Genomic DNA, 26,375 nt, shown 5'->3' with positions numbered 1-26,375 from the left:
AATTCAGATGTCTGCCTGTTAATGTTCAACAGTGGCAATATCATAGCTTTAATATAAACAAATATATTAGTCTGCACTTATTACAGAGAGAGAATTTAGTTAACATAATTTGTAAAGTACTTCTTGCACTGCATATGATAGAAGTAATGTTGTTATTGTTCTGTAGAGACATCCTTTTAGATACAAGGTGCTCACCTGTAGTTCAGGTGCAGCAGATGGTGGCAGCGTTAAGGGATTACAGTAACTCCTTTAACTGTCTGCAGTCAATCAGTCAAGTCCAGCATCCGATTATAGTCATACGTCCTCCAATTGGGGAGGAGAGGGTGGAGGGAGAGGAGAGAAGCCTGCCCTGAGTCACATGTGCACTGTGCTACTGCTGCAGCTGACCGGATACCTGCCTCAGCTGCTTAGGTTTGCATAAACTGCCTTTGGGAGGTGTTGTGGATGCAGGGGGTACGCAGCTCTGTGGGAACACACCTTAGGTATCCGTTCACTTTGCCATGCTGATTACATGTTGGTATTTATACCTCGCAGCTCGGATCATCGCCAAACAATGCAAGTATTGCTACTGTTTTTTTGTCGGGCTGCTTGTCATTTCAAGGTGAACTCTGCAGAAAGATAATAATTGGACCAAAGCTCAGTCCGTGTGTTTCTTTCTTTCTTTTCAAATGGATCTAGATGACAGAGAAGTCACGCTTCCATTAGTGCTACTGACGTGCATGTCGTTTGTAATCCCTCTACACTCGATATAAAACTCGACGTCCTGATTCTGAATGCAGTATTTATGAAGTTCGAGCACGCAGCCTGCTTTCTGGATGCTGGACTGTTTCCCTCAGCTGTGTTTGTCACTGACCAGTAACGTTCTTCTCTTCCTCCCCTTCTTTAATTTTACTCTCCTCAGCACTGAACATGGCCTCAATTCTGCAGAAGCTGATCACCCCGCTGTTCAGCGGTCCTCCTGAGCTCCCCAGGAATAAAGTGACAGTTGTGGGCGTGGGCCAGGTTGGCATGGCCTGTGCTATCAGCATCCTGCTCAGGGTAAGAGCCCCACTGGGTCTCCCTCTGCTTAGATTACCATCATGCCTGCTGCTGTCACAGGACAGGGTAATACCCTCTGTAGACCAGGGGTAGCCAACGCGGTGCCCGCCGCAGGTACTACATGAGTCGCCCGCAGAGCATGTTCTAAAAATAGCACTAGTCGCCATGAAGCTCCGTCTAAAATTTGTATTTAATTGTTTTGCTGTTTCAAAAAAAAAATCAATAACACTTAAATTATTCTTTATTTTAAAATGACAATATTGAATATAGAATTTAAAAAACAAAAATGTTGAAATAGATTGAGAACATAAATAAATAATGTTGCATGTTTAAATATATCTGTGTTTCCTACCATAAATCATTGTTAATAATTATTGTGAGGAATAATTAACAAGTCTCTTCACATATATTAATATTTATTATGATTATTAATGATAATATTATCATTAAAGGTGAACTGTGCAACTATGTTATTCAGAAAGTTTGTATCAAACAAGTAGCCCTTCGTATTGTTCAGCACCCTTGAAGTAGCTCTCAGTATTAAAATAGGTTGGTGACCCCTGGGCTAGACTGACACGGGATTATTGCTGGTCTCTCGGTGTCTGATCTGTCTCGTAAAGCTTCACTGACCCTGTTAAGGTGTGAAAGTGACAGAAAACTGCATTTGTCACCAAAAAGGAAAAGCTACAAAGACTTTCTACTTAAGCAGCTGAAATTGGGCTGCAGCTTTTTCCCTGTACTATATTAATAGCAGCAATTTCACCTTATTGATTAACTCCACAATGTGTCATTTTAACATTATAATATATGCAAAATAGGTCAATGATTGCACAATAATTGCCAAAGGATAGATAAGCAAGTAAATATAGATTTATGATAAGGATTTGAGTTGTGGCCAATTATATGTACATCTATCTTTATCTGAGTTGAGTTAAAAATAAACAGTGCAGTTACAAATTACATAAATTCAATGTAGCCAAGAAACATAGATAAAAGACAACAAATACAAATTGAGTAGATAAATGAATATAAGCATAAAACAAAAATATAAACTATAATTAAAAGCCATTTTAGAAATATTTGATTAAAAAATATATATAAAAAAAAATATATATATATATATATATATATATATATACGTATTTTAATTGTAAGCCATCTGGTCTTCATTTCATCAAGGCAAACAATTATTTTATTTCAGTCATAATTTATGCTAATTTATATAATTGAGTGTCATCTGTGTAAAAGTGTCAATATAACATATAATGTGGCGTTAATGGAGAACATACGTACAGAAAACTGGTCATCCTATAACAGTGGGTTATATTTATTATTATTTATTTATATTTTAATATATTTAGTCCCTAAAAACGAACTCTCTCTTGAGGTTATTTGGACTGGAGTGAGTGTACTGTGAGCAGTGTTGTTGTGATTGTCCCTGATGTGTGCAGGAGCTGGCTGATGAACTGGCCCTGGTGGATGTGATGGAGGACAAGCTGAAAGGAGAGTTGATGGACCTGCAGCATGGCAGCCTCTTCCTCAAAACCCCAAAGATTGTTGCAGACAAAGGCAAGTTCATATCTCAGATAGACTATGAATGATATATGAACACACCCTTCTGCAAAAACCTGCAGAATATAGATAAGAATGAAACTAGTTTGGTGTTGGTGCTACTGAAGTGGCGAAGTGTGGCTGAAAGTATGAGAAAATGTGCATTCATTATTTCCATTAAGACAATACTTTTTTGCATTACAACTTTCATGAAATTGTATGTTTAAATATGGAAATGAAGTATTATCTAATGCTAACTTTTGGTGAATTTAGGAGGAAAAGAAAATAGACATTGTACTACAATAGGGTTAAAACTCTCAAAATTGACCCCTGCGTGTTTTTTTGCCTCTATTAACGCGATACTTGGGTTTAGATAGGAATCTGAAAGAGAGGACACTTAACCGTTATGACCAATCTACTCCTCTTCTCTCAGACTACTCTGTGACAGCAAACTCCCGCATCGTGGTGGTGACAGCTGGAGTCCGTCAGCAGGAGGGAGAGAGCAGACTGAACCTCGTCCAGAGAAACGTCAACATCTTTAAACACATTGTCCCTCAGATCGTCAGATACAGCCCCAACTGCACCATCATCGTGGTTTCCAACCCAGGTACTGTCCAACACACATTTCTTCATTCTGTTTCTCTCTCTCTCTCTCTCACGCAGCAGAGATACAGTACTCTAACAACACTCTTCAACAGTTGATGTGCTGACTTATGTAACCTGGAAACTGAGCGGCCTCCCCAAGCACCGTGTCATCGGCAGCGGCACCAACTTGGACTCGGCACGCTTCCGCTTCCTGATGGCCGACAAACTGGGAATTCACGCGAGCAGCTTCAACGGCTGGATCCTGGGAGAACACGGAGACACCAGTGGTGAGGATTTCTGTTTTGTTAGACCTCTGAATGGGTTGTGGTGATGACGACCTAGTGGTCCAGAGGTACGGCTTCCAAACAGAACACCAGAAGGCTGTGAGTTCAATACCTGGGCTGCCACCATTGTGCCCCTGAGCAAGGCACTTAACCCTGAGTTAGACTGTCCCTGTAGTTAGTTCACTGTAAGTCGCTCTGGATAAGAGTGTCTGCTAAATGATGTAATGAATGTTATTGTTACTGACAAACAATTGTGCAAGGTTATAATAGTTTAGACTTTTCAATTTGCATTTATTTAATTTATTTTTCGACTTTCAATTCTGTTTTAGATTTGAGTTATTTTTAAAAGAGTAGTTTCTAGTTCTAGTTTAGTTTCAGATTTGTTTTTAGTTTATCAAAATGTAGTTTTAGTTAGTTTTGGTTGGGGCCAGTTATAATATAGTATGTAGCTACATACAAAAAGCATGGTTGGAGAACTGTGTAGGAATGGCCATAAGTTTAATTCTTTTAAAATGGGAATCAATCTGAGTACTGCTTCACTACCACACGCTGAAGAGTTTGGTTGAATGGTATTTAATCTACTACAATATTTAAATCATTGTCTTGTTATTTAATTCTACCAGACTAGACTGCATGTGAAAAACAATAGGGATTAATTGAAGTATAGCAGCCACAGTGTCACCTCCTGAAAATATCAATTCCCTTCAATGTTATGATTCGATGCCACAGGAGTTGACGGAAATGTATGCTGTCTGCTTTTTTTGGCAGTGAAATATAATATAATATTAATGATAAACTTTATTTGTATAGCACATTTCATACAAGAATTGCAGCCCAAAGTGCTTCACAGCAAAAACATAAAAATTAGTACAAGATTAGACGTTTACAGTACAATAATCACAGTGTTGATATAAATGAGTCTGAAGTAGCATAAAAAATAGTATAAAATAGCAGAATTAAATAGTATAAAATAGCAGAATTAAATAGTATAAATAGCAGAATTAAAATAATATAAAATTAGCAGAATTACAATAATATAAAATAGCAGAATTAAAATAGTATAAAATAGCAGAATTAAAATAATATAAAATAGCGGAATTAAAATAGTATAAAATAGCAGAATTAAAATAATATAAAATAGCAGAATTACAATAATATAAAATAGCAGAATTAAAATAGTATAAAATAGCAGAATTAAAATAATATAAAATAGCAGAATTAAAATAGTATAAAATAGCAGAATTAAAATAATATAAAATAGCAGAATTACAATAATATAAAATAGCAGAATTAAAATAGTATAAAATAGCAGAATTAAAATAGTATAAAATAGAAGAATTAAAATAATATAAAATAGCAGAATTAAAATAGTATAAAATAGCAGAATTAAAATAGTATAAAATAGAAGAATTAAAATAATATAAAATAGCGGAATTAAAATAGTATAAAATAGCGGAATTAAAATAATATAAAATAGCAGAATTAAAATAGTATAAAATAGCAGAATTAAAATAGTATAAAATAGCAGAATTAAAATAATATAAAATAGCAGAATTACAATAGTATAAAATAGCAGAATTAAAATAGTATAAAATAGCAGAATTAAAATAGTATAAAATAGCAGAATTAAAATAATATAAAATAGCAGAATTAAAATAGTATAAAATAGCAGAATTAAAATAATATAAAATAGCAGAATTAAAATAATATAAAATAGCAGAATTAAAATAGTATAAAATAGCAGACTTAAAATAATATAAAATAGCAGAATTAAAATAATATAAAATAGCAGAATTAAAATAATATAAATAGCAGAATTAAAATAGTATACAATAGAAGAATTAAAATAATATAAAATAGCAGAATTAAAATAATATAAAATAGCAGAATTAAAATAATATAAATAGCAGAATTAAAATAGTATAACATAGCAGAATTAAAATAATATAAAATAGCAGAATTAAAATAGTATAAAATAGCAGAATTAAAATAGTATAAAATAGCAGAATTAAAATAGTATAAAATAGCAGAATTAAAATAGTATAAAATAACATTGGAAATCTTGATCTCAGGTTTTTCAAAAATACACACTCTGAAATTTAGCGAAGTTACCAATATCAATGTTAAACCAGTTATAGCTCAAATGAACAGTTCAGAATGAAATCATTTAAATGAGTTTAAAGTGGCATAGAGTAGCAGCATTCAAATGTTTATAAAATATCACCATTAAAAGGCTAAAGTAAAGAGATAAATAGCAGAATTAAAATAGTCTTTACAGATATAATAGATAAAAAAACAAAACTGTAATGAATTTATGTTCATTTATTTATTTTATTTTCCATTTCAGTTTAGTTTTAGTTTTTCTTTAAGGACATAGTTTGTCTTTAGTTTTAGATTATGATAATAACCCTGCGATAGTACAGTGCCGTGTGGATGAAGGTCGATGGTTTCGTCGTGTGTTTCAGTGCCTGTGTGGAGCGGAACTAACGTGGCTGGAGTCAACCTGCAGATGTTAAACCCGGACATCGGCACTGACTGTGACGAGGAGAACTGGATGGAAACACACAAGATGGTGGTGGACAGGTGTGCCGCAGTTCACCTGCTCACATTTCCTTTCACCAATACAATGTTTTTTATAAGTGTGGTGATCATTCAATATCGTTGTTTAACACCTCTCCATGTAATCATACTTATATCTAGATATTGATATGTTCTCACGTCAAAATAAATAATACCATTAGAATAAATTCAAATCTTTATCAAAATCAGGCCGCAACATTAGACCTTAAATAATCATAATTTTAAATATATGTATATGTTTGATGTAGTTTTCAGCATATTTAATTCAAAGTTATAGTCAAACAGTAAAGCTCGTTTGTTTTAATGCTATCACACATTAGTTAAACTTTATATTATCTGATTTTGAATAATAGTACTGTAATAAGTGTTACATATGAAAACAGAGACAAAGTGATAACTATTGACATTAATTTGATTATTTTTTGTTTAAAGTAGTATTGTATTGGTATAAAAACATATATTTTAAACTATATTTATTGTCTTAAAATAATATTTTACAGTAAATTCAAACCTGTACAGTCCAGGCATAATAGAAATAATAACTATTTATTAATTATAATAATAATAATAATAATAATAATAATAATAATAATAATAATAATAATAATAATATTAAAATAATATGCCAGACCATATTCTATATACATTTTATACATGGAAAATATGCATCCCAAAACCATTGCTAAAGCCATATTACGCTACAGACTTTATAATTGTGTGTAACAACCTTTTTCTCTAATTAGTAATATTTGAGATCAGTAAGTACAGATTATGACATATCTATCCCTCCATAGAAATTTTAAATAATAAAAGAAAATTAGAAATCAGACAGTTAAAAAGTGAGATCATCTTATATTCAAGGACAAGACGTAAAACAGTTCATTATACATTCAGCACTGTCTCTCTCTGTCTGTCTCTTTTATCAGCGTAGAGGGCAAAAGCAGCCGCCCTGAGGCAGAGTCTGCCTTTAAGAGTGTTCTTTCAGGTTATTTTTAGCACTTCTTGTCTGCTTTGTCACAAATAAAGTCAACTAACTGTAATAAATGCTAACATTAAGCAGTCTGAAAACTGGCCCTCAGCCTCAACCTTTTTCTTTTCTCTGTGTCTCCGGTGCCTCTCAGTGCCTATGAGGTGATCAAACTGAAGGGTTACACCAACTGGGCCATCGGTCTGAGTGTAGCCGACCTGTTAGAAAGCCTCATCAGGAACATGAACAGGATTCATCCTGTCTCCACCATGGTGAAGGTAAAGGCTCAAACACACAGGTTCATTTTCACATGACAGACACCGAAGCTGGTTCAGACTCTGGTTAGACATCTTTGCAGTTTATATCATCTGTGAGATGCATGTTCCTAATACAGACATTGAGGTTGTTGTGTCACTGTGTGCAGGGCATGTACGGGATCAGTGAAGAGGTGTATCTGAGTTTGCCCTGCGTGCTGAACAGCGGAGGCGTGGCCAGCGTGGTCAACATGACCCTGACGGATGACGAGGTGGCCCAGCTGCAGGCCAGTGCCAACACGCTGTGGGACATCCAGAAGGACCTGCAGGACGTCTAACTGCACAGCAGGGGGCGATGTAGCTGTGTTATCACTCTGCATTCACTAAACCCCACACAGCTCCACCTTCCACACATTCAATCCATTGCCATTTGTAGACTCACAGGTAGTTTAATCCGTCAGATTTAGCTGTAGCTGTCAATTTGTGACATGAACTGAGTGAAATGCTGCTCTGACTCATCTGTCCTCTGCTGTGTTGCAGTGTAGGACTGTGTGTCACTCGTGCTGCTGTAGTGTGTAATAAAGCAAGTTGGCTGTTGCTTGAACAGTAAAGTGTGTGTTTAGTTATTCAGTAGTAGAGGGAAGAAAAGATTAAACAAATCCTAAAACACTGTGAAAGCTCCTAAGAGGGTTTTACCAGGACGTGGGAGCATTGTCTGATGCATTTGGGAAGTATTATCACACAAATAAATGCTATGAGTCATTAATTTGTCATAAACTCCCGATAAAAGCAGGTACTTCAAGTACTTTTTAAGATTAAGTCTAAGAATGTGAAAAATCCAACAGCAGGGACATTTGGATGATTAATGTCAGGTGTCTTGCTAACAAGGTGACTATAATGTCCTTCTTATACAGAGAGACAGAGTAAAGCTGTGAACAGGCACGATGCAACCTTTTCTCCAGTAATATATATAATAACTCTGTCCATCTGTGTCTATGTACATCTTTAAATAAGTTTTAGGATAGACGAGTGCATAAGGTTTGCAGGGGAACACTGACATCGATCAAATGAAGGGAAACCATCGTTATGGAATAATGTCCTTAATATGGTGCGTGATGGTTGCCTTGTATGAGGGTATTTCTTACACAGATAGTTATGCATAATAATAACTTTTATTCTAATTTACTTCAGTCTAAACGAACAGGATTCAAACTCTTCTCAGCTGGTGACCTTTGTTTGACTCAGTCACGGCTGGTTCAGGCTGCCATTTCCAATGAAACTCATTGGGCCACCTCTCTCAGACAGTGTGATGATGAATGGCTGAATGGTGTTTATCATGGTGTTAATCACGTGTATGGTGTGAATCACTTAATTACTGCCCCAAGCTGACGGCAACTTTTTTTTGTTCGTAATCGATAACCAATTGTGCGACTGTGTAAGGAACTTATTTCATGTTGAACACAGAGATCACCGGCAAGGCAAGGGGATTTTATTTTTATTGCACGTTTAATTACAAGTAAACTCAAACAGTAGTTACATGTATAAAACAATTCAACAATAAGACAAAAAAAAAGGGGAAAACAATTGTCTTCACAAGTAGTTTAATTCAGCTCTTGTTTGTCTGGGTAAGGATCTGGATTTCCTCCCCCTGAGGAAGAAAAAGAAAAACATAGGAGCTAAAATTGCTCCAATGATGGTGATGTGTTGGTGATACCTTTCAGGGTTATACCTTCTTCCACAGCTCGCTGCAGAAGCTCCAGAAAGATGGAAGACAAAGACAATCCAGGTCCATCACTGCTCAGGTTGTAAGTCACTGCAGAGACATTTAGGAAAGAGGCAAGAAATTGCAAAACCAAGAAAATGTCCAAGAAAGAAAGAAAATACATCGTGTGAAGAAGAGACAATACGCATATTAGATCAGCTTCATTCTCTCTAATGTTAGTCCTAGTATCAAACTGATATCAATGTAGCTGCAGGACATCATACTATACTCACCTTTCTGTAAAGTGTCCCTGTCCTCTCTGCTGGTGCGCTGCAACACTGAGCGGTGTCCTTCTGTAAAACATCAACAATCAACACTGTTTTCTCTTAATTTGACAAAGACGGCTCAAAACCAGACAATTCTACCGCTTTAAAATGTCCTCTGCAAATTCTTACGTGCTCCTTTTAGGTATAAGATGGCGTGAGGAGTCCAGTTTCTGCGCTGAAACGTGACGCAAAAGATAAATGTTTATGTCATAATTATATTTCTTAATGTGCTTAAAGAAGAATCTACTTTCACCCACCTGTGCTGCACTCCAACACTGAGTAGCCAACGTCACCACAAGCAACGTGACAATTAGAGACATTGTTGAACTCTGGAATGACATTTAATTAAAAATAATAACATTAATAAAAACTAATACGAATAATAGAATAGAAGAAGAGGAATACCCCTACATCTCCATTTAGTAAATGTTTTATATATTACAATATACTGTAGTTATAAGATGATATAAGGACATTTGTTTATTAATCTGCAGAATTTGTCAACATTTATCATTTCTCCTATGAAGACATTTATATATTATATCCTCAAGAGTATTTTACTATGTTTGTATTAATTAACAATTATTTATGCTTATGTCTACATTACAGTGTTATAAACTGTTTATTAAATATATATACATGCTAAATAGGTGGACAAAAAGTAAACTGTTTAAACTATTTAAATGTACATTTTAATTATAACAACCTCGATTTACATTTAACTCTGACTTCTCAGATATTTTAAGGAAAAGTAAAATAATAGTAATACTTTTTACATGTTACAAAACATAAATACAGATAACAGAATCCAATACAATGACAATAAATAACAGCATTATTATAAGTAAGAATAAAATAAAGTTTATGATAAGATATTAAAATAATAAAACAATAGAATTTAATATTAGACATTCACACCGCAAGACATTAATTATGTAAAAGTGCATTTAAAAATAGAGCAAACACTGACAAAATACAACAACTACTCGTACTACTAATAATAATAATAATCATAATAATAATAATAATATTAGCTTACCAATAATTGTATGTGTTGTGCTCTCCTGCAGGCAAAATGTATGACTTGTGCTTCCTCTGTTACTGCTGTTACGTTATAAAAACAACAAATCACCTCATTAATATGCAGCATCATTGATGAGGCTAATTGGTGCCTTTATAACATGTCACGTGATATTTCCATTGACAAAAGTGACAGGTGTTAAAACTGTCACTGCTCATTAATCACACACACACGAGAGAGATTTAAACTTTTTAAGACTCACGAGCAGCGGAGTCTCTTCACGGGGTCACCACGTGATGACGACACTGGTGAGATTTTATGAATGAAAGCTGATGTGATGACAGCGTGTCAGTATAGTATGTGGGTGTAGACACCTGCAGGAGGCCTGAGGCTGAGGAGGAGTGGACATTATTGACAGCAGTTCAAGTCGGTAAAAAAAAAAAAAGTTGATGCTCTGCCATAAAAAGCTGCACGGGTCGTGCTGTAAAAGTTTGTCTTTCTGTCTTCCAGTGCAGGGGGAGGGATCTATTTGCATTAACTGAAAATAACGAATGTGTGAAGATTGATGACACTCTTATCACTTGGGAACAACATCTACCGCCGGCATTCATCGACCTCACGAAGGCCTTTGACAGACCAAGACCAAACTCCTCATCTATCACCTACAGCAGACATGTGAACGCCCTGGAACAGTACCACCAGCGATGGTACCTGAGGGTCAGCGGAGAAGATAGGAGTCAGCATCACCACAACCATCACCCGGCACCAGTTACAATGGACAGGTCACGTTATACTTCCGAAACGAATGCTTTAGCACCAACTGAAGGAAGGGCTAAGCACCCATGGGTGACAAAAAAAAAAGCAGTACAACATCAAAAACCCACCTGAGAGAGAGTCGCTTCAACCTCAACAACTGGGGGGAGGTGGCCGTCAACAAGAAGAAATCCACCATTTATTATCCTCAAACCACCTTTTATATGAAATCCACCCACAATGCAACAGCCACCTGAAGACACACAACCCCATCATACTTGACTTTGAGCTCAAGATGTCTTTATTAGTAAACATTTCTAAACATTAAACTGTATTTGTTTATGTTTATGATAATATCATTATCTATTTATTGCAGTTATGCCGTTACTTCATAGAGGCTATGTTGACAAATACATTAATAAGCATAAATTAATGAATACTTGGAAATAAAATAAATGAAAACATTTAGTTAATACTGCTTACTACTACTACACTGTTGTTTTAATAAGTGCTAAATGGGTCGATGTAAGTGTTGCTCTAATAATATTGCATATTCTAGCGTAACAAATGGAATAATGAGGGATACATTTACAATTTAATTATTAAAGATATTAATTAAAATGTAAAGTGACCTCAAGGTTTTAGTCATCCCTGACTTCTCAAACATTCTCAGACCGAAACTGTTGGATTTGTAAGATCGTCAGAGGCTCTTTGTTGAGAAGGACACTAGTGCCCTGGAGCAAAGAGAGTTAGTGCAAACCAAACCTGGGTGGCAGATAAAACTGTGATGGCTGCAGCAAAAAACAAAAACCCACAAATTTATAAAATACACACTTTATTCCAAGTATGCACTTACAAAACGTACAGTAAAACATCTCTATAACAAGCTTCTTCACAACACTTCAGGTTTCTTTGCCCAAGTAACATTTAACTCAACATTATTTAGTTTTAATGTACAAAATTCCAGTAACACTTCATTGACGTAACAAAGCTCTCAGTGTCTGTTGAGGCACACAATCTGGAGGAGGGGATGCTCAAAGAACTCCAGTCTCTCCGCTGACTTCAATCAATTGGTCCCACGTTATCAGTCCATAAATATCAGACAGGAATGATACAAAATGAGAGACCTGCTTCCAGCTTTTAAAATAAAATAAAAATCTCTTGGCAGTCAGATACAAAACATCAGTCAGACATCCACAGATACAGTGTGTTTGGATTCACAGTTCTGGAGTGGCAATGACCAAAATATACAGTCATTATTAGAAAGTATGATAAATACTGAAACTCTCCTCCGATACAAAAACAGTCCTCTGTTATACCATATTGTTGCTCTCCCCAATTTTATCCACCAGCTGAAAGACAATAAGACAATAAAGTTATTTATAAGCTGCATTTTGGTTTGACAACTTCTACTAAAATCAGACAAAAACATGCAATGCAAATAAATTGTAAAGGGTTAGTTTGGATTGTTTCTGCTGCTGATAACATCGTGAAATTAAAAGTAATTATGGCCAGGATAATCGTGACATGAAATGTTCATATTGTCCAATGACATACTTTGTCCCATACTTACTTAATTTTGTGTCAACAGCTTGTAAAACCCTAACCGATCTAACTTTTAAATATAGGAAGATGATGAAGCTTTTGATACAAAACAGACAAAGATTAAACATTATTTATCCGTCTGAAGCAAGTTTAAAGTGACATTTAATTTTAAATTAATGTATTGCTATGATACTTACTTTACTGATCCCTGGTAAACTGAGCAAAGACCCGAGCACAGGTACTCGTCTGATGAAGCCCACCGCCACCGGGAAGAATCCTCTGTTACAGAGAGAGAGAATAAAGTTAGACCAAAGTAATGAATAAAGACGACAAAGAGATTTGTTTTCTTTGTTTGAGCTGACCTGAATAAGAGGAAGAAACCGTAGATCTCCAGAACCACTCCGATGATCGGCCAGCCGATCAGAACCACCAACACTCCTCCAAGGAAGAAGCTGGTGGCTTTTACTTTGTGTCTCTGGAAGAAGAATCTGAACGTCCGCTCCAGGCCGATGACAAAGGACAGGCCTGCCACAAAAAGGATCTGCACAACAAGCGGAGACATACAACACGATCAGAGGTCAGGGAAAAGTTTGACTGTCACGCAGTGTGATAAGAATATTGTTGAGTAACTCACATTTCCAATGGCAAGGAGAGCTTTATCAAAAAACAAGACCATCCCAAAGAATAGGAAAAACACACCGAACCCCGTCAGCCCCATCCCAATTTCTGTAAGAAACAAAAACAGTTGTTATAAAGGCAATTTTATTTTTAATTAAATAGATCAAATAAAGTAGTTACAATGTTAATGTTAATAATTATTTTTAAACACTTTTAGAAAAGTGTAAATCAGTTAACAATACAGTAGGAGAAATAAAGTAAAGTTAACACAAAACATGGCAGGGGTCAACATAAATAAAGAGAAAGTAACTTTTAACTATTAAACAGATTCACAGTTTTAATACCTTTTTAATTTTTTTTATTGAAATTGTCTTAATATATAGCTATTTCTTTAAAACATGAAAGCGAAGTTTTACTTTAGGAAATTTACATTTTTACATTTATAGATTTACTTTAAAAAAAACTTTATTCAAGTAAAACATTGACAATGAATTGACAACGTGATACAACATTTAACAGATGTACGTCCAGCTACGTGACGTAATGGAGCTCTCAGCCAATGGTGTTTGAGATGCTAACCTCATCTTTTCAGCTAACAAACCGGGTTTTTAGCAGAAACACTACAAAAACAAAGAACAGCAGGAAAACATAAACCGGTCTTACTTTGTGAATCCGTGAGTGAAATCATTTTGGCGGCAGCAGGAGAATTAATGAAACAACACAAAGCTCGTAACGACTTAAACCTGCTGCTTTCTGCCCTTAGCGCTAACTGGTACAACGGTAGCGGTTTGTTACGCCACGTCGTCCGGAATCACGCAGGCACGTATTTCACCAAAGATCGTCTATCACTGAACAAGAAATTAATAAACTTTACTATTGTATAGATTCAGTTACTTTTTGGACTCAAATTAGAGATTATATATTGTGTCAAACTAATTATAGTATCAACATTTTGTGTAAAAATGTCATACATTTTGAACATAAATGTATCATTGTATCCATTGTAAACTTATTGATTATAGCTTATATGGTAACTTTTACATACATACATGCAAAATGACAAAAGTTATCGCTCATTTCACTACACTTTTATGTGAATTTAAAGAATATATTAAGACTATTTAATGCATAAACATAATATATATATTTTTTAATTATTCAGATTCTTGTTTCTTTGTACCATTATGTCGAGTACCTATTTCCAATGTATTTTCAGTAAAGATAAAGCAAGGTCTATGTTGCAGTTGTGGGTACGCTTTACATTCATGGGTACAACTGATATACAGTCTATAGTACAACTTTGAATTAAGTTTCTGCAACCTTAAATTATGTTCCTGCTCCTTGCATATAACAAACAGTGTGGGGTGAGAGGTGTAGTCCATAGAAAGCAGTGTAGAGCTCATTTGTGGCAGGTTTGGTTTCTGGTACCCCGAGATGTGAGCCGAGAAAGACCTCTTGACATATTTAAAGAGACGGTTTATCTGCGCATGCACGTTGGAACGTTTCTGTGCGTCATGGTTGCGCAGTCATTGCGCTGTTAACGCATTAATTTACGCTTTCTGTCCTTATTTTTCATATATTTAACCAACATGTACTCCTACTTTTGTTGCCCAGATAGTATTTGTATTTCACTCGTAATGTTACCTTAAATACAGAGAACATTAAGGACAGTGCGTACCTTTTCCTTCCGTGATGTCAAAAGAACTACAACTCCCATGAGGCCACGCGATACGGAAGAGTTTTAAGCTCAGATTCAGACGTGTTCAGCTGAGTTTGTGTTGAATCAGAAGATCTCCTATAAGACACAACAACTGCTGCTTATTTGCAAATATGCACACATCAGAAATACACTTTATTAAGTGACACATTTTCCACCGAGTTTCTGTCTCCAGTCGCCAACATGGGGACTGCTTTTGCCATGGTTCTGGTTTTTGTTGGATGTTGTAGCAATGTGGTGTCTCTAGAGCTGCTTGTAAGGTCAGTGACAAACTTAAGACTGTTTATCAACTCGTGTCGACTTTACTACATAAAGGTTTTCACAGGTGTTACTTATCTTTGTTTTGACTTCCCACTGCACGAGTGTTTGTTGTTGTATCCAAATGTGAAGTTCAATAACTGTGGAGTGACACATAATCATATTGTCAGAGGTGGGAAGAAACTGTTCAGGTACTCGTGTGACTGTCATTAGGTAGCTTCTTCTTGCACTTGTGTACAGATTGTTATTTATGACGTGCTCTAAACTAACTCGTGCTTTTATAAATAAGATAAAAATAGATATGAATTCATCCTAGAGGTAACCCTAAACCTATGTTTGTGTCCAGAATATATTATATATTACATTTTCATGTACAACACAGAACAAAACAGCTCAGATATGACATGAAAAATAGAATATAAAATACTTTTTGCATGCAAAAGTTAGACATTTTGTATTAAAATATATTTACATACAACACACAACAGAATCTAAACATCTTTAAGTCAGTTAAATCTGTATATTTTCTGTTGTTTTGTCCTTCAGACAGTTTCCAGGATGTGGCAACATAGTCACCTTCGCTCAGTTTGTCTTCATCGCATTAGAAGGTTTCATCTTTGAAACAAAATTTGGAAGGAAGAAACCAGCGATCCCTATCCGGTAAATACTAATCGATCGGGTTTGAACTTCCTGCTTCCGGAAAACATAAAGAACAGACGCTAAAACAAACCTGCTATGTCCCTTCTTTTTCCCCCAGTAACTATGTGATCATGGTGACCATGTTCTTCACAGTCAGTGTGATCAACAACTACGCTCTCAACTTCAACATCGCCATGCCGTTACACATGATCTTCAGATCGGTAAGAACTGTTGATTTCCCCTATTATCACATCACCTCCGTCCATCACCTCCACCTCAGTCTGATCTCCGTCTTGTTTCTTTGCAGGGATCGCTAATCGCCAACATGATCCTGGGAATAATCATCCTGAAGAAAAGGTACACCTGCATTCTGTGACAACAATAATACTTCAGAGCTCATATAGATTAAGTCTGCAGGTTTAAAAGTGTTCATTTATTTCTCACCTGCAGGTATTCCACAAGTAAATATCTGTCTATAGCTTTAGTTTCAGCAGGTATCTTCATCTGCACCATCATGTCTGCCAAACAAGTGGTGAGTCCATGTTGCATTATTATATTGTTATAGCAATGCTTGTTTTTATAAGTGTATCTTGTGTCTGTTTTTCTATGCAGCGATTTCTTAAATCTAAAACTAAATCTCTCTTAAATACACAATCTTGACCTGTAATATTTCTTTGTTTCATTTTGTCATTTTGTTTGTGCAGAATATGGCCAATGAGGGATCAGAAGAGGAAGGCTTTTATCCATTCATGCGCTGGCTTATAGGTACGTTATGGGTGCCAAACACTTTTTAATTGACATTTCAGTTGAATATTTGTATTAAATTGTGAATCATTCATCTATAAAATGTCATACACTTGATAAAATGCCCACCATAACTTTCCACAGTCCAAAGGGACGTCTTCAAATTTCTTGTTTTTTCCAACCAACAGTCCAAAAAAGAGAGAGATTAATAAGTATAACTTGCATTATTGGCATTAGTGTAACAAAGACAATATTGTAAGTAATGTAAATATTGAGATAAAAAATCATGGTGTCGTAAAAGTGTTTTTATTGTTGATTTCTGTCCATTCAGGTATCGGCATGTTGACTTTTGCTCTGCTGATGTCTGCGAGGATGGGCATCTTCCAGGAGACGCTGTACAAGCAGTACGGAAAACACTCCAAGGAAGCCCTCTTCTATAACGTGAGCGTTCTCTCTGCAGGACGCTTCCATTCAAACGTCTTCAGGGGGAATTCAAGCTTCATTTGGGCTCGTAGGAAACATTCTGTCTTGGGAATAAAGGATCACTTCAACAGCTATTAATGTTTTGTTGTCTCTTTTGTAGCACTGCCTACCTCTGCCGGGCTTCCTGCTTCTCTCCACGGACATCTACAACCACTGTGTCTACTTCAGTCAGAGCAGTGAGTTCCATCGAGTCACTCGGGAAGCTTTCGTTATGCATCTCCTCTCACGGATGTAAATAAACTTCTTGTCTCTCTCTCAGCTCCTACAGTTGTTCCAGCGGTTGGACTGACTGTGCCGATAATGTGGCTCTACCTCCTGATCAACGTCATCACACAGTATCCTGCTAAACACGTTATCTCACTGGCTTGTATTCATTTTGTATTTTCTCATACTCTTGTTACAGACTTTAACCAGTTTTCAGGTATGTGTGCATCCGCGGTGTTTTCATTCTGACCACGGAGTGCGCCTCGCTGACCGTCACTCTGGTGGTGACCCTGAGAAAGTTCCTCAGCCTCATCGTCTCCATCATGTTCTTCCAAAACCCCTTCACCGCGTGGCACTGGGTGGGCACGGCGGTGGTCTTCCTGGGCACTCTGCTGTACACGGAGGTGTGGAGCAGCGTGCGGGCAGCTCTGCGGGGACCTGACGTTAAGGAGAAGAAGGCAGAGTAGAAGAAGAAGAAGAAGAAGAAGAAGAAGAAGAAGGCGGCGGCGGGACTGGTGGTCAAATAGAAAAGCAGCCACTGTGATGGACTTAGAGATTGTTTATGGACGACTATCCCGCAGCAATGTTATACAGTTCTGTAATTTTGTTTAGCCTATAGTAAAACACACACACACACACACACACACACACACACACACACACAGTTTACAGGACAAGGCTGGTGATCTTGAGGTCTTACATTAAAGTAAATTGAATATTTTTGGGCTTTGAACTGTTGTTTCTGATCTTTCATAGACCAAAAGATTAATCGGTAAAAGTAATCTGCAGATGAATCTATAATAAAAAAGTAATTGTTAGTTGCAGCCTTACTGTACATTTGTTAATGTTGTGTTCACAGCTTGTTGTGGCCAACAAATCTGTTATAGCAGCTGTAAAAACGGGTTTCATTATTTAAAAAGGTTGAATAACACAGCTGGGTTCTGGAGTTTATCAAACGGGACTAAACAGTGCATTTGTTGTGGACTATTTCCAGCCGTGGATTAAAAGACAATTGGTGCCCTAATGAGTATTTACAGCAGCAGGACCCATAATGAGGAATGTGTCGTGTAGCTCTTTGTCTTTTAATGTGATTGGTTGATAATAAAAAATGTAAATATAGAATATCACCAGCCCTGTTCTTTAATGTTAGTCACAGATGCAAAATCATGGTGCGACTTTGTAAAATGATTTTAATATTTATTTTCTACATGTGACGGCTAATTTACTCCATTAGCACTGATACTGACTTCCATCAGTACAATGAACACATGAGATGCTGAATAGACAAAATACTGTTACTATATTAATGTTTCACGAGCAGCTGGAAACTGTTTGATTATTATTATTATGTTGTAATATTTTGTCCTCATGTGTCAAACTGTCTCAGGTGTATCGCGTCAGTATTTGTCAACAGGAAACGTCACATTGTGCTGTACAATAAATCTTTACACTCCCTGCACACTGAAATGACAGTAGATGATAGAGTCTCTGTAGCTGCAAGGTCAAATTATTTAATAACATAGCATAACAAGAAGCATGTATACTCAAGAACTGTACTTAAGTATAATATTGAGGTACTTTACTTAGTATTTATATTTTAAGCTCCTTTATACTTCTACTTTACTACATTTCTGAGGGAAATATTTTACTTTTTACATTCAGATTAACACAAAATATTAACAAATAAATGATGTATTATTATTTACACAGTCGTTCAAATCAGCTCCACCTTTACCAGCTACAACATTAAAGTGATGCTTACACACAAATGCATCAATAATTATGATACAATAATATAATATACATTATTCTGAAATTGAAATGGATTATTTTCACTGGTGAAATAAATACTCAGATATTTTATTTAAGTAAATGTACAACAGTGTATAAATACTTTGTTACTAGTAAAGTTCCTGCATTCAAAATTGTACTTATTGAAAGTCTAGTATAAGCATTAAAATATACTTAAAGTACATAAAGCAAAAGTACTCATTATGCAGAATAGCCCATTTCAGAATAATTAATATTATTGGATTATAATGTGATATATAATGCATGCTTTAAATACTGCTGTGTATCTTAATCTATAATAATAAATATATTAGGCATATGTGTTGATAATATTTTATATTATTAATTTTAATCTGTCAAGTAACTAGTAACCAAACAATGTAGTGGAGTAAAAAGTACAATATTTCTCTCTGAATTGTAGTTGAGTGGAAGTATGAAGTGGCATAAAATCACCTCAAAATTGCACTTACAGTATTTAAGTAAATGTGTTTAGTTAAACCACAGATAAATTGTTAGTTCGATAAATGTTTTATGCAGGGACACAATGTTCCTTTACGTTTCATTGGCTTTAATGTAAATCGACCAATCCAGAGCGGCGTTGTTCAGCTGCAGCCAATAGCAGCAGCCCTTGTTGACACCCCAGCAGTGGGAAGGGCAGATTGTTGCAGCTGTAGAGTTGATATCACTGAGCTCAGATCCACGTTGTGGATTAAATACTTCCAGTAACCGCAGTCCTGATAGTAGTGTGTATCTGCTGCAGGTGTGTGGATGGGGGGAAACAGCCCGAGTCACCTCTCTCGTGAGGATGGTGAAGGTGGAGGAGTTACTTTTGTGAAGGGCATTCGGGTGAGTGAAAGCCCAGATGCATGGATCTAAAGTGGGAGAAAGTGTTTAAACACAACGTTTAATGGACACTGTTTCAATACAGAGACCCTCGCTGCAGAGTGCATGCGTGTACATGTTTAATCTGCAACCCTGGCTGATCTTTGTTCTACTTTGAGATATGTAATCCATAAATATTGATCTCGCCTTCATGTTTGTTGTCACTGCACAAAGTCAGACCGCTCTACTGCTGTTGGGTTTAAACATAGAAATGGTCGGTTGTCACGTGGACTACAAGAAGAAGAAAACACTTTTGACACGTGCTTAAATAATCAATTATATCATTAATATAAATGCAATTTAGTTTTATTTCTAAATCCTTAACGTGACAAAATATATTTATGTATATATATGACAATATCTCTATTTCTATTTCTCAACCTGTGACCTTTGTTTTTCGACCACTATCGGTGACCTCATGCAACATCAAGGAAACTTAACCTTTAAGTAGCCAAACATGGCTTGTCCTTTTCGCAAACAAATGTTCTACTTATAATAATAATAATAATAACAATAATAACAATAACGTGAGGTAGTTAATAGAAATATACATTTGTGATCATGATAAGTTTATTATTTACTAATCTTGAAGTAAATAATAATAAATAAATTCATTAATCTCATCATACCAGGCCGTCAACACTGTTATTTTCTCTACAATCTCACCACAAGATCCTTTTCATTAGTTCTACAGCTGTTGATTGTATCACGTGATCTTCCTCAAGTTTCAATATCTAAAATATGTTGTTGTCATTGTGAAAAAATTGTGTTAAGAACATCACCATGATCATACAACAAATAATACTAGATAAGGAGGTCAGGTGGAGATCATGAAGTAATGAAAGAGACTTCATCAGAAAAACGATAATTAGCACCATGTAATCATTTCACAGGCAATTTGAGTTGTCCTTAAAATAAATGACTACGCACTGAAGCACACCTCTTTAACATTTAGAGACTTTCATTTGGGATCTTGACCATCAGATCACAGAAAGGACTCAAAACATACTTTGAGAAGGAAAGAAAGACACCCAGGCTAATCCCATAATGTGCTGAGATGCTAATTAAGTCCATATTAAGTGTTTCTCTTGTTTCTCCTCAGCTGTCAGATAAAGTGATCCACCGGATGAAACAGTCTGCAAAGGTCGTCGGTCCTCCGCGCTCACAGAATGGACGTCCTACTCCACAAACACCAGAAACACTAACACCCACTCCGGTTCCCACCCCCTCTGTCGAACACTTAATACCTCTTCTGACTCCTCCACCTCCTTCATACATCCCGCCTCCACCTCAGGAAGCTCCATCCACACCATCAGTGGAACCGGCACCTCCTGTGAAACTCGTTCCTCCTCCTCCTGTAAAGTTTCACTCCCTGCCTCCTTCCTCTGTGGAGCCTGCAGCCTCGCCAAAAGGTCCTCTTCTGACTGACCCTGTTGTCTCAGCCCCTCCTCCACCTCCATCTACTACACCTTCTGCACAAGTTGAAGCACATGTGGAGCTTGAATCTCCCCCTCCTCTACCTGTAGTGGAGCCAGTTGTCCTACCTCCTGTTGAATCCTTCATCCCACTTCATGTAGAGCCAGAAACCACGTCTACACCACCAATAGCAGAACCTATAGTCCTACCTCCACCTGCAAAATTGTCTGTAACTCCACCTGAACCTTTAGCTATCCCTCTGCCCTCTCAAACACCTGCTGCTGTAGCTCCCTCTCTTGAACCTGTTGTCCTGTCTGCGCCACCAGTGGAAACGGTTCAACCTTCACCCACTGTTGAAATCACACCAATAACACCACCCTTTCCTGCTGATTCAGCTCCAGTTGAAGCTGTAGTTTTAACTCCGCAAGTGGCGACGACTCTTGTTGAGGCTACAGTCCCACCTGCTGCAGTGGAAAAAGAAGTGCCTTCAGTCCTGCTTCCTGCTGTCAATCTACCGCCTCCAGAGCTGGTGGCAGCACCCTCTTCTCCCCCAGAAATGATGGCAGCACCCTCTCCTCCCCCAGAGCTGGTGGCAGTACCCTCTTCTCCCCCAGAAATTGTGGCAGCACCCTCTCCTCCCCTAGAAATGATGGCAGCACCCTCTCCTCCCCTAGAAATGGTGGCAGCACCCTCTCCTCCCCCAGAAATGATGGCAGCACCCTCTCCTCCCCCAGAAATGATGGCAGCACCCTCTTCTCCCCCAGAAATTATGGCAGCACCCTCTCCTCCCCCAGACATGGTAGCAGCACCCTCTCCTCCACCGGAGCCGGTGGCAGCACCCTCTCCTCCACCGGAGCCGGTGGCAGCACCCTCTCCTCCTCCAGAGCCGGTGGCAGCACCCTCTCCTCCACCAGAGCCGGTGGCAGCACCCTCTCCTCCACCAGAGCCGGTGGCAGCACCCTCTCCTCCTCCAGAGCCGGTGGCAGCACCCCCTCCTCCACCAGAGCCGGTGGCAGCACCCCCTCCTCCTCCAGAGCCGGTGGCAGCACCCCCTCCTCCTCCAGAGTTCACTTTTGAAGAGCCCTCTCTGCCCTGTCACTGTGTGGAGCTGGCCATCGTACCCTCTGATGCACCTGTAAGCGAACCCTTCGTCGAGCCTCTTGCAACACCTCCACCTGCTCCAGCTCCACCTGCTGAGGAGCCCACCATGACCCTCTCTCTGCCCCCTGCTGTTGAGGATGAAGTTCCTGCTGTCGGCTCAGAGCCACCACCTGCAGAAGGTGAGCCGATCACTATGATAAAGATTGCAGCAACAGTTTGAAATAGATCTACTACATTTCTTGTGTTTTTTTCTCACCTATTGAATATGTTTACAGCCCCACCAGTTCCTCCTGAAGTGGAGGAGGAAGACTTGAGGCAGAAGATCAAAGAGGAGATTCAGCTGAGTCTGGAGGAGGAGATCAACCAGAGGAGGCAGGAGCTGCAGCGACAGTAAGGACAAATGACTGTGAACGAGTTTCTACATCTCATTATGTGTGTGGGGAGACTCTTTTTGTCTGATGAGATACAATAAATACAGATGAACTGTAGATACCTTTTCAACCAGAAGTAAAGTAAGATGTTTGATAGGCTAAGTTCGATTTAATTGATTGGACATTTTCACAATTTTCTTACATTTTATACTATGTAATTATCGATTTTTCTTTTTGAGAAAATAGTCAGAATATTAATTAATAGTAAAAATGATTAGTTGCAGCCCTAATGCACAGCAAAATACATAAATACATCCCACCATGATGTCTTCAAATGTCCATCTTGGACTAAAAATGAAAGACATTCAGTTTACAGACATATAAAGCAGGCAGTCTTCACACTTGAGAAGCTGGAAGCAGCTCAAATGTTTTACTTGAAAGATAACATCAAAATTGCAGTTGATGAAATGCCTGTCCATCAGCTAATCGACTATTCATTCACTCTTATAAAATGTATGAAGGATGCATCACTGCAAGTAGGAAATGTTCTAACATGTGATCCGTGTGCAGGCTGGAGCAGATGAGGGCTCTGGCTCAAGCCGAGGCCCATGTAGCCGCTCAGGCTCAGGTACAGGAGCAGGTGAAAAAGACGCTGGAGGTGGAGAAGGCGGCGTACGTGGAGAACCTGACAGAAGCCATCGCGAAGGAGAGAATGAAGACCAACGATGAGAGGCTCATGGTGCAGCTTTATGTAAGCACAAGACAAACATGATGCGTACATGTGGCAGGATCTCTCTTGTAAATGTGAAAATCTTTCCTCTTCTTATTTTGCCTCTTTTTCTCTCTTGCCCTCTTGTGATGTTTCAGCGGATGGAGGTGAAGGTAAGACGGGAGAGAAATTTATACGTGCATGACTCATTTTTTCCCTTTCATTCTCCTCTAATGGCACTCAAGCTGCTTCGTCCCGCTGCTCTTTATTTCTTTGAGACAAAAGAAAAAAACATAATTTATAACTGTAAATTCTGGGTATCACGGTCTACAAAATATGAAACAATAAAACGTTGTATTGGCATGATTATAACTGGTTTTAGAGGTGCCATGATGTCATTCTAAACCAATCTAACCTCACGCAGGCTCATCAGCTGGAGGAGCGGGAGAAGGAGATGAGGAAACGAAACGTTCTCTACCAGGAACATGTCGCAAAACTTGAAACTAAGGTAAACGCCATTTTGAGTAATCCTCATCCCTACACCCCATTTAAGTTTAGGTTGCATTGAACACTTGTTTGAATCATAGGCTTTTCTTGATAACATTAAACATTTATGACACAAAAAGCAAAGTGAAAGGGGGTGAATCTCCCCTGAGTTTCCCAAAATGGACTGTTTTGGGAAACTTTCATCACTCTTATTGTTTTCAGCCGCAGAAAGCAGCTGTTTTTACACATTTTATATATTCTACCTTGGTTGGTAACTTGTGGAGTTTTTACCTCTTTGACAGTGCACTGAGTTTTACAAAGTGACAGCTGAGAGCTTCCAGAAGGGCAAAGAAGAGACTCACAACCGCTTTGCGTAAGTTTGAAGTCACCGTTTTGTATAAATGCTAAAAGATTATATGCAATTGTGCCTTTTCTTAATGATGAACAAACATTTTTACAGTTCATGGGGTTACATTAGTATGGTTACACTGGTACAAGGACGAAAGACATTATAAAGAGTTATGTTTATAAATAAGATAATTGGCTACTTTGCATGTTTCACAAATTTGTTATCGACTACCAAACCAAAATGCTTTGCATATTTGCACGTCTCTCTCAGGCGTTTTGATATCCAGCCAGTGTGCGGGGATCTGCAGAGTCAGATTTTAAAATGCTACAAGGAGAACACAGGAAAGACTCTGTCGTGCTCGAGCATCGCCTCGGCCTACATGCAGTGTGTGGACAACGCAAAGAAGGTATGACTCAATGTATAAACATCTACCGCTTTCACTCTCCTCTCTTCACTACCTGTCACATTGATTGTATTGTTGTTAACATGTTTCTCTCCTCCGTCTACAGAATAAAATGAGCACTGGAGGTTAATGTGGATACTTGATGAGGACGACGACGACAGCTTTACTGCGGCAGCAAAGAAAAGTTGATGGATGGATTCAACAAACAGACGAGTCACAGGAGAATCAACTCCAGCCTTTACACACATCTGGAATAAGTGGCAGTATTCTGGTCCACTGTTAATGCCATATGTTCAACCTCTCTGGTTCTTGGGATCATCTTAAAGCCAATTGTGCCACAACAATAACAGATGGATCAAACCATTTTAAGCTCTTGTCTTTGAAAATGAGTCAAAATACAACAAAGGAGCAGAAAAGTTAAACTTGTGAATTCAAGTGCGGTGTTTGTGTGAGGTATATGAAATCATGGTCAATCATTATGTATGTGTGCCTTGAAATTATGAAAGCTAATTATCAGTTTGCAGATGCATGAAAGAACTGTTCGATGATCAGAGTGTGAACTAACAAAGACCTGTACGCGTTTGAGGTTAATGTGCTGTACATAAATTATTTCAGGGTTTATTTCTGCGGCATGCACAAAAAAGTAAATCACTCAATAAACTTTGTTGTTGAATCACATAATGGCTTTTAATATTCTGCAGATTGAGAAGATATTGTTAGATGGTTGCTGCTCTCTGGTGGATGTAGTTTAACATCAGCAATTTAGTGAAACGTCACTTAAACAGGCTGGACATCATGTTATTAATCTGGGGTTGACTACTTAAAAACCTGTTCCAGAATTGCAAAAAAGACAAGTAGTGAGACGTGAGTGGAACAATGTATACTGCCCTCAAGTGATGTCATGTGCCATTAACCATGAAAAAGTCGGGACATTTGTTCTGCTGTGTAAAACCAAAATGACGTAGAACAGGGAGGTAAATTATCTTCTCTGTAAAAATGAACATAAGGTATTCGTTCTACTTATTTCTAATTAAGACAAAGTATTGAACCTTTATTGTCCATCAGTTACAGAAGTGGTGGAGCTTATTCCAATAATATAGTGGTTACTAGAAATCTCTGTAATACTCCTTTAATATCCATCTAGCAACTCAGTATTTTCCTTTTAAAAGCTTCAACAGAAACGGTTCATTATTGAATTTATTTTATTGTTTATATAACATAACTGACATCAGACAGGACAATGATAATGTCACCAGTAGAGGTCCCTCCATCTGCAACTTAAGGCTGCTGCTCAACCTTTCCTTCATCCGTCATTGATTAAAGGAAAGATGGCATTCCCTGTTGTTAGTCACTTATTAACCGTTCTTCAAACAACCGCTTGAGTTCAGTGACTCTCATTTGAAATGCTTTATATATTGTCAGTAAGAAATATAGATGAGAAGTATAAAACAGCATGAAATGGAATTACTTGAACGTTAAGTACAGTACTTCAAAACTCTACTTCAGTAAAGTACATTTTGAAGTGTGGTTAGTTACATTTCGTAATATCCAAACTCGTGTCTTTCTGCTCCTAATTTCGGTAAAAACCACAATGCGGC

At 37.5% G+C, this 26,375-nt stretch overlaps 4 protein-coding genes and 1 long non-coding RNA gene across 10 annotated transcripts; 3 read left to right on the top strand and 2 right to left on the bottom strand.

Moving 5' to 3' along the window:
- Positions 1-345: 345 nt before the first annotated feature.
- Positions 346-7,858, top strand: LOC115009604 (L-lactate dehydrogenase C chain). Of its 3 annotated transcripts, none has more exons than XM_029433720.1 (8): positions 346-411; positions 902-1,038; positions 2,490-2,607; positions 3,023-3,196; positions 3,288-3,461; positions 5,924-6,041; positions 7,160-7,283; positions 7,430-7,858. In XM_029433720.1, the coding sequence occupies exons 2-8, from the start codon at positions 910-912 to the stop codon at positions 7,595-7,597; spliced, it is 1,005 nt and encodes a 334-aa protein (XP_029289580.1). In that variant the 5' UTR covers positions 346-411; positions 902-909; the 3' UTR covers positions 7,598-7,858. The 3 variants fall into 3 exon arrangements, with proteins under 3 accessions (XP_029289580.1, XP_029289578.1, XP_029289579.1); XM_029433718.1 differs by having other exon boundaries at positions 352-555; XM_029433719.1 differs by having other exon boundaries at positions 389-482.
- Positions 7,859-8,832: 974 nt separating this feature from the next.
- Positions 8,833-9,460, bottom strand: LOC115010158 (uncharacterized). 2 transcript variants are annotated; one of them, XR_003832420.1, is made up of 3 exons: positions 9,255-9,395; positions 8,989-9,072; positions 8,833-8,907 (listed from the first exon to the last, which is right to left on the bottom strand). It is a non-coding gene; the product is annotated as an uncharacterized LOC115010158 (long non-coding RNA). The 2 variants fall into 2 exon arrangements; XR_003832421.1 differs by lacking the exon at positions 8,833-8,907 and adding an exon at positions 9,417-9,460 and having other exon boundaries at positions 8,941-9,072; positions 9,255-9,314.
- Positions 9,461-11,879: 2,419 nt separating this feature from the next.
- On the bottom strand, positions 11,880-14,039 carry golt1bb (golgi transport 1Bb). Its single transcript, XM_029434163.1, has 5 exons — positions 13,888-14,039; positions 13,241-13,332; positions 12,969-13,147; positions 12,804-12,885; positions 11,880-12,413 (listed from the first exon to the last, which is right to left on the bottom strand). Exons 1-5 carry the CDS (start codon positions 13,910-13,912, stop codon positions 12,375-12,377), a joined length of 417 nt encoding a protein of 138 aa, XP_029290023.1. The 5' UTR covers positions 13,913-14,039; the 3' UTR covers positions 11,880-12,374.
- An 898-nt stretch (positions 14,040-14,937) lies between these two features.
- Positions 14,938-18,731, top strand: slc35b4 (solute carrier family 35 member B4). The gene is made up of 10 exons (XM_029434056.1): positions 14,938-15,201; positions 15,746-15,859; positions 15,957-16,059; positions 16,146-16,195; positions 16,289-16,370; positions 16,543-16,603; positions 16,914-17,023; positions 17,166-17,241; positions 17,325-17,400; positions 17,487-18,731. Exons 1-10 carry the CDS (start codon positions 15,125-15,127, stop codon positions 17,734-17,736), a joined length of 999 nt encoding a protein of 332 aa, XP_029289916.1. The 5' UTR covers positions 14,938-15,124; the 3' UTR covers positions 17,737-18,731.
- A 959-nt stretch (positions 18,732-19,690) lies between these two features.
- Positions 19,691-25,455, top strand: LOC115010055 (vegetative cell wall protein gp1-like). 3 transcript variants are annotated; one of them, XM_029434439.1, is made up of 10 exons: positions 19,692-19,906; positions 21,045-21,583; positions 21,677-22,638; positions 22,735-22,849; positions 23,401-23,581; positions 23,698-23,712; positions 23,964-24,047; positions 24,328-24,398; positions 24,645-24,780; positions 24,884-25,455. In XM_029434439.1, exons 1-10 carry the CDS (start codon positions 19,829-19,831, stop codon positions 24,905-24,907), a joined length of 2,205 nt encoding a protein of 734 aa, XP_029290299.1. In that variant the 5' UTR covers positions 19,692-19,828; the 3' UTR covers positions 24,908-25,455. The 3 variants fall into 3 exon arrangements, with proteins under 3 accessions (XP_029290298.1, XP_029290299.1, XP_029290297.1); XM_029434437.1 differs by having other exon boundaries at positions 21,045-22,638; XM_029434438.1 differs by lacking the exon at positions 23,698-23,712 and having other exon boundaries at positions 19,691-19,906; positions 21,045-22,638.
- The last annotated feature ends 920 nt before the right edge of the window (positions 25,456-26,375 follow it).

The sequence above is a fragment of the Cottoperca gobio genome, chromosome 6 (genome assembly GCF_900634415.1).
Source record: "Cottoperca gobio chromosome 6, fCotGob3.1, whole genome shotgun sequence".
NCBI classification, from domain to species: domain Eukaryota; kingdom Metazoa; phylum Chordata; class Actinopteri; order Perciformes; family Bovichtidae; genus Cottoperca; species Cottoperca gobio.
This window is presented reverse-complemented; position numbering and strand designations above follow the sequence as displayed.

Excerpts from the sequence above, each read along its gene's own strand:
- LOC115009604 (XM_029433718.1), top strand. The coding sequence starts at position 501 with ATGCTGATTACATGTTGGTATTTATACCTCGCAGCTCGGATCATCGCC. Across the intron at positions 1,039-2,489 it reads CTATCAGCATCCTGCTCAGG|GAGCTGGCTGATGAACTGGC; the intron begins GTAAGAGCCCCA and ends TGATGTGTGCAG. Across the intron at positions 3,197-3,287 it reads CATCGTGGTTTCCAACCCAG|TTGATGTGCTGACTTATGTA; the intron begins GTACTGTCCAAC and ends ACTCTTCAACAG.
- slc35b4 (XM_029434056.1), top strand. The coding sequence starts at position 15,125 with ATGGGGACTGCTTTTGCCATGGTTCTGGTTTTTGTTGGATGTTGTAGC. Across the intron at positions 15,202-15,745 it reads TCTCTAGAGCTGCTTGTAAG|ACAGTTTCCAGGATGTGGCA; the intron begins GTCAGTGACAAA and ends TTTGTCCTTCAG. Across the intron at positions 17,242-17,324 it reads TGTCTACTTCAGTCAGAGCA|CTCCTACAGTTGTTCCAGCG; the intron begins GTGAGTTCCATC and ends TCTCTCTCTCAG.
- golt1bb (XM_029434163.1), bottom strand. The coding sequence starts at position 13,912 with ATGATTTCACTCACGGATTCACAAA. Across the intron at positions 13,148-13,240 it reads CTCTCCTTGCCATTGGAAAT|ATCCTTTTTGTGGCAGGCCT; the intron begins GTGAGTTACTCA and ends CTTGTTGTGCAG. Across the intron at positions 12,886-12,968 it reads GGTTTCTTCCTCTTATTCAG|AGGATTCTTCCCGGTGGCGG; the intron begins GTCAGCTCAAAC and ends TCTCTGTAACAG.
- LOC115010055 (XM_029434437.1), top strand. The coding sequence starts at position 19,829 with ATGGGGGGAAACAGCCCGAGTCACCTCTCTCGTGAGGATGGTGAAGGT. Across the intron at positions 22,639-22,734 it reads AGAGCCACCACCTGCAGAAG|CCCCACCAGTTCCTCCTGAA; the intron begins GTGAGCCGATCA and ends ATATGTTTACAG. Across the intron at positions 24,781-24,883 it reads GTGTGGACAACGCAAAGAAG|AATAAAATGAGCACTGGAGG; the intron begins GTATGACTCAAT and ends CTCCGTCTACAG.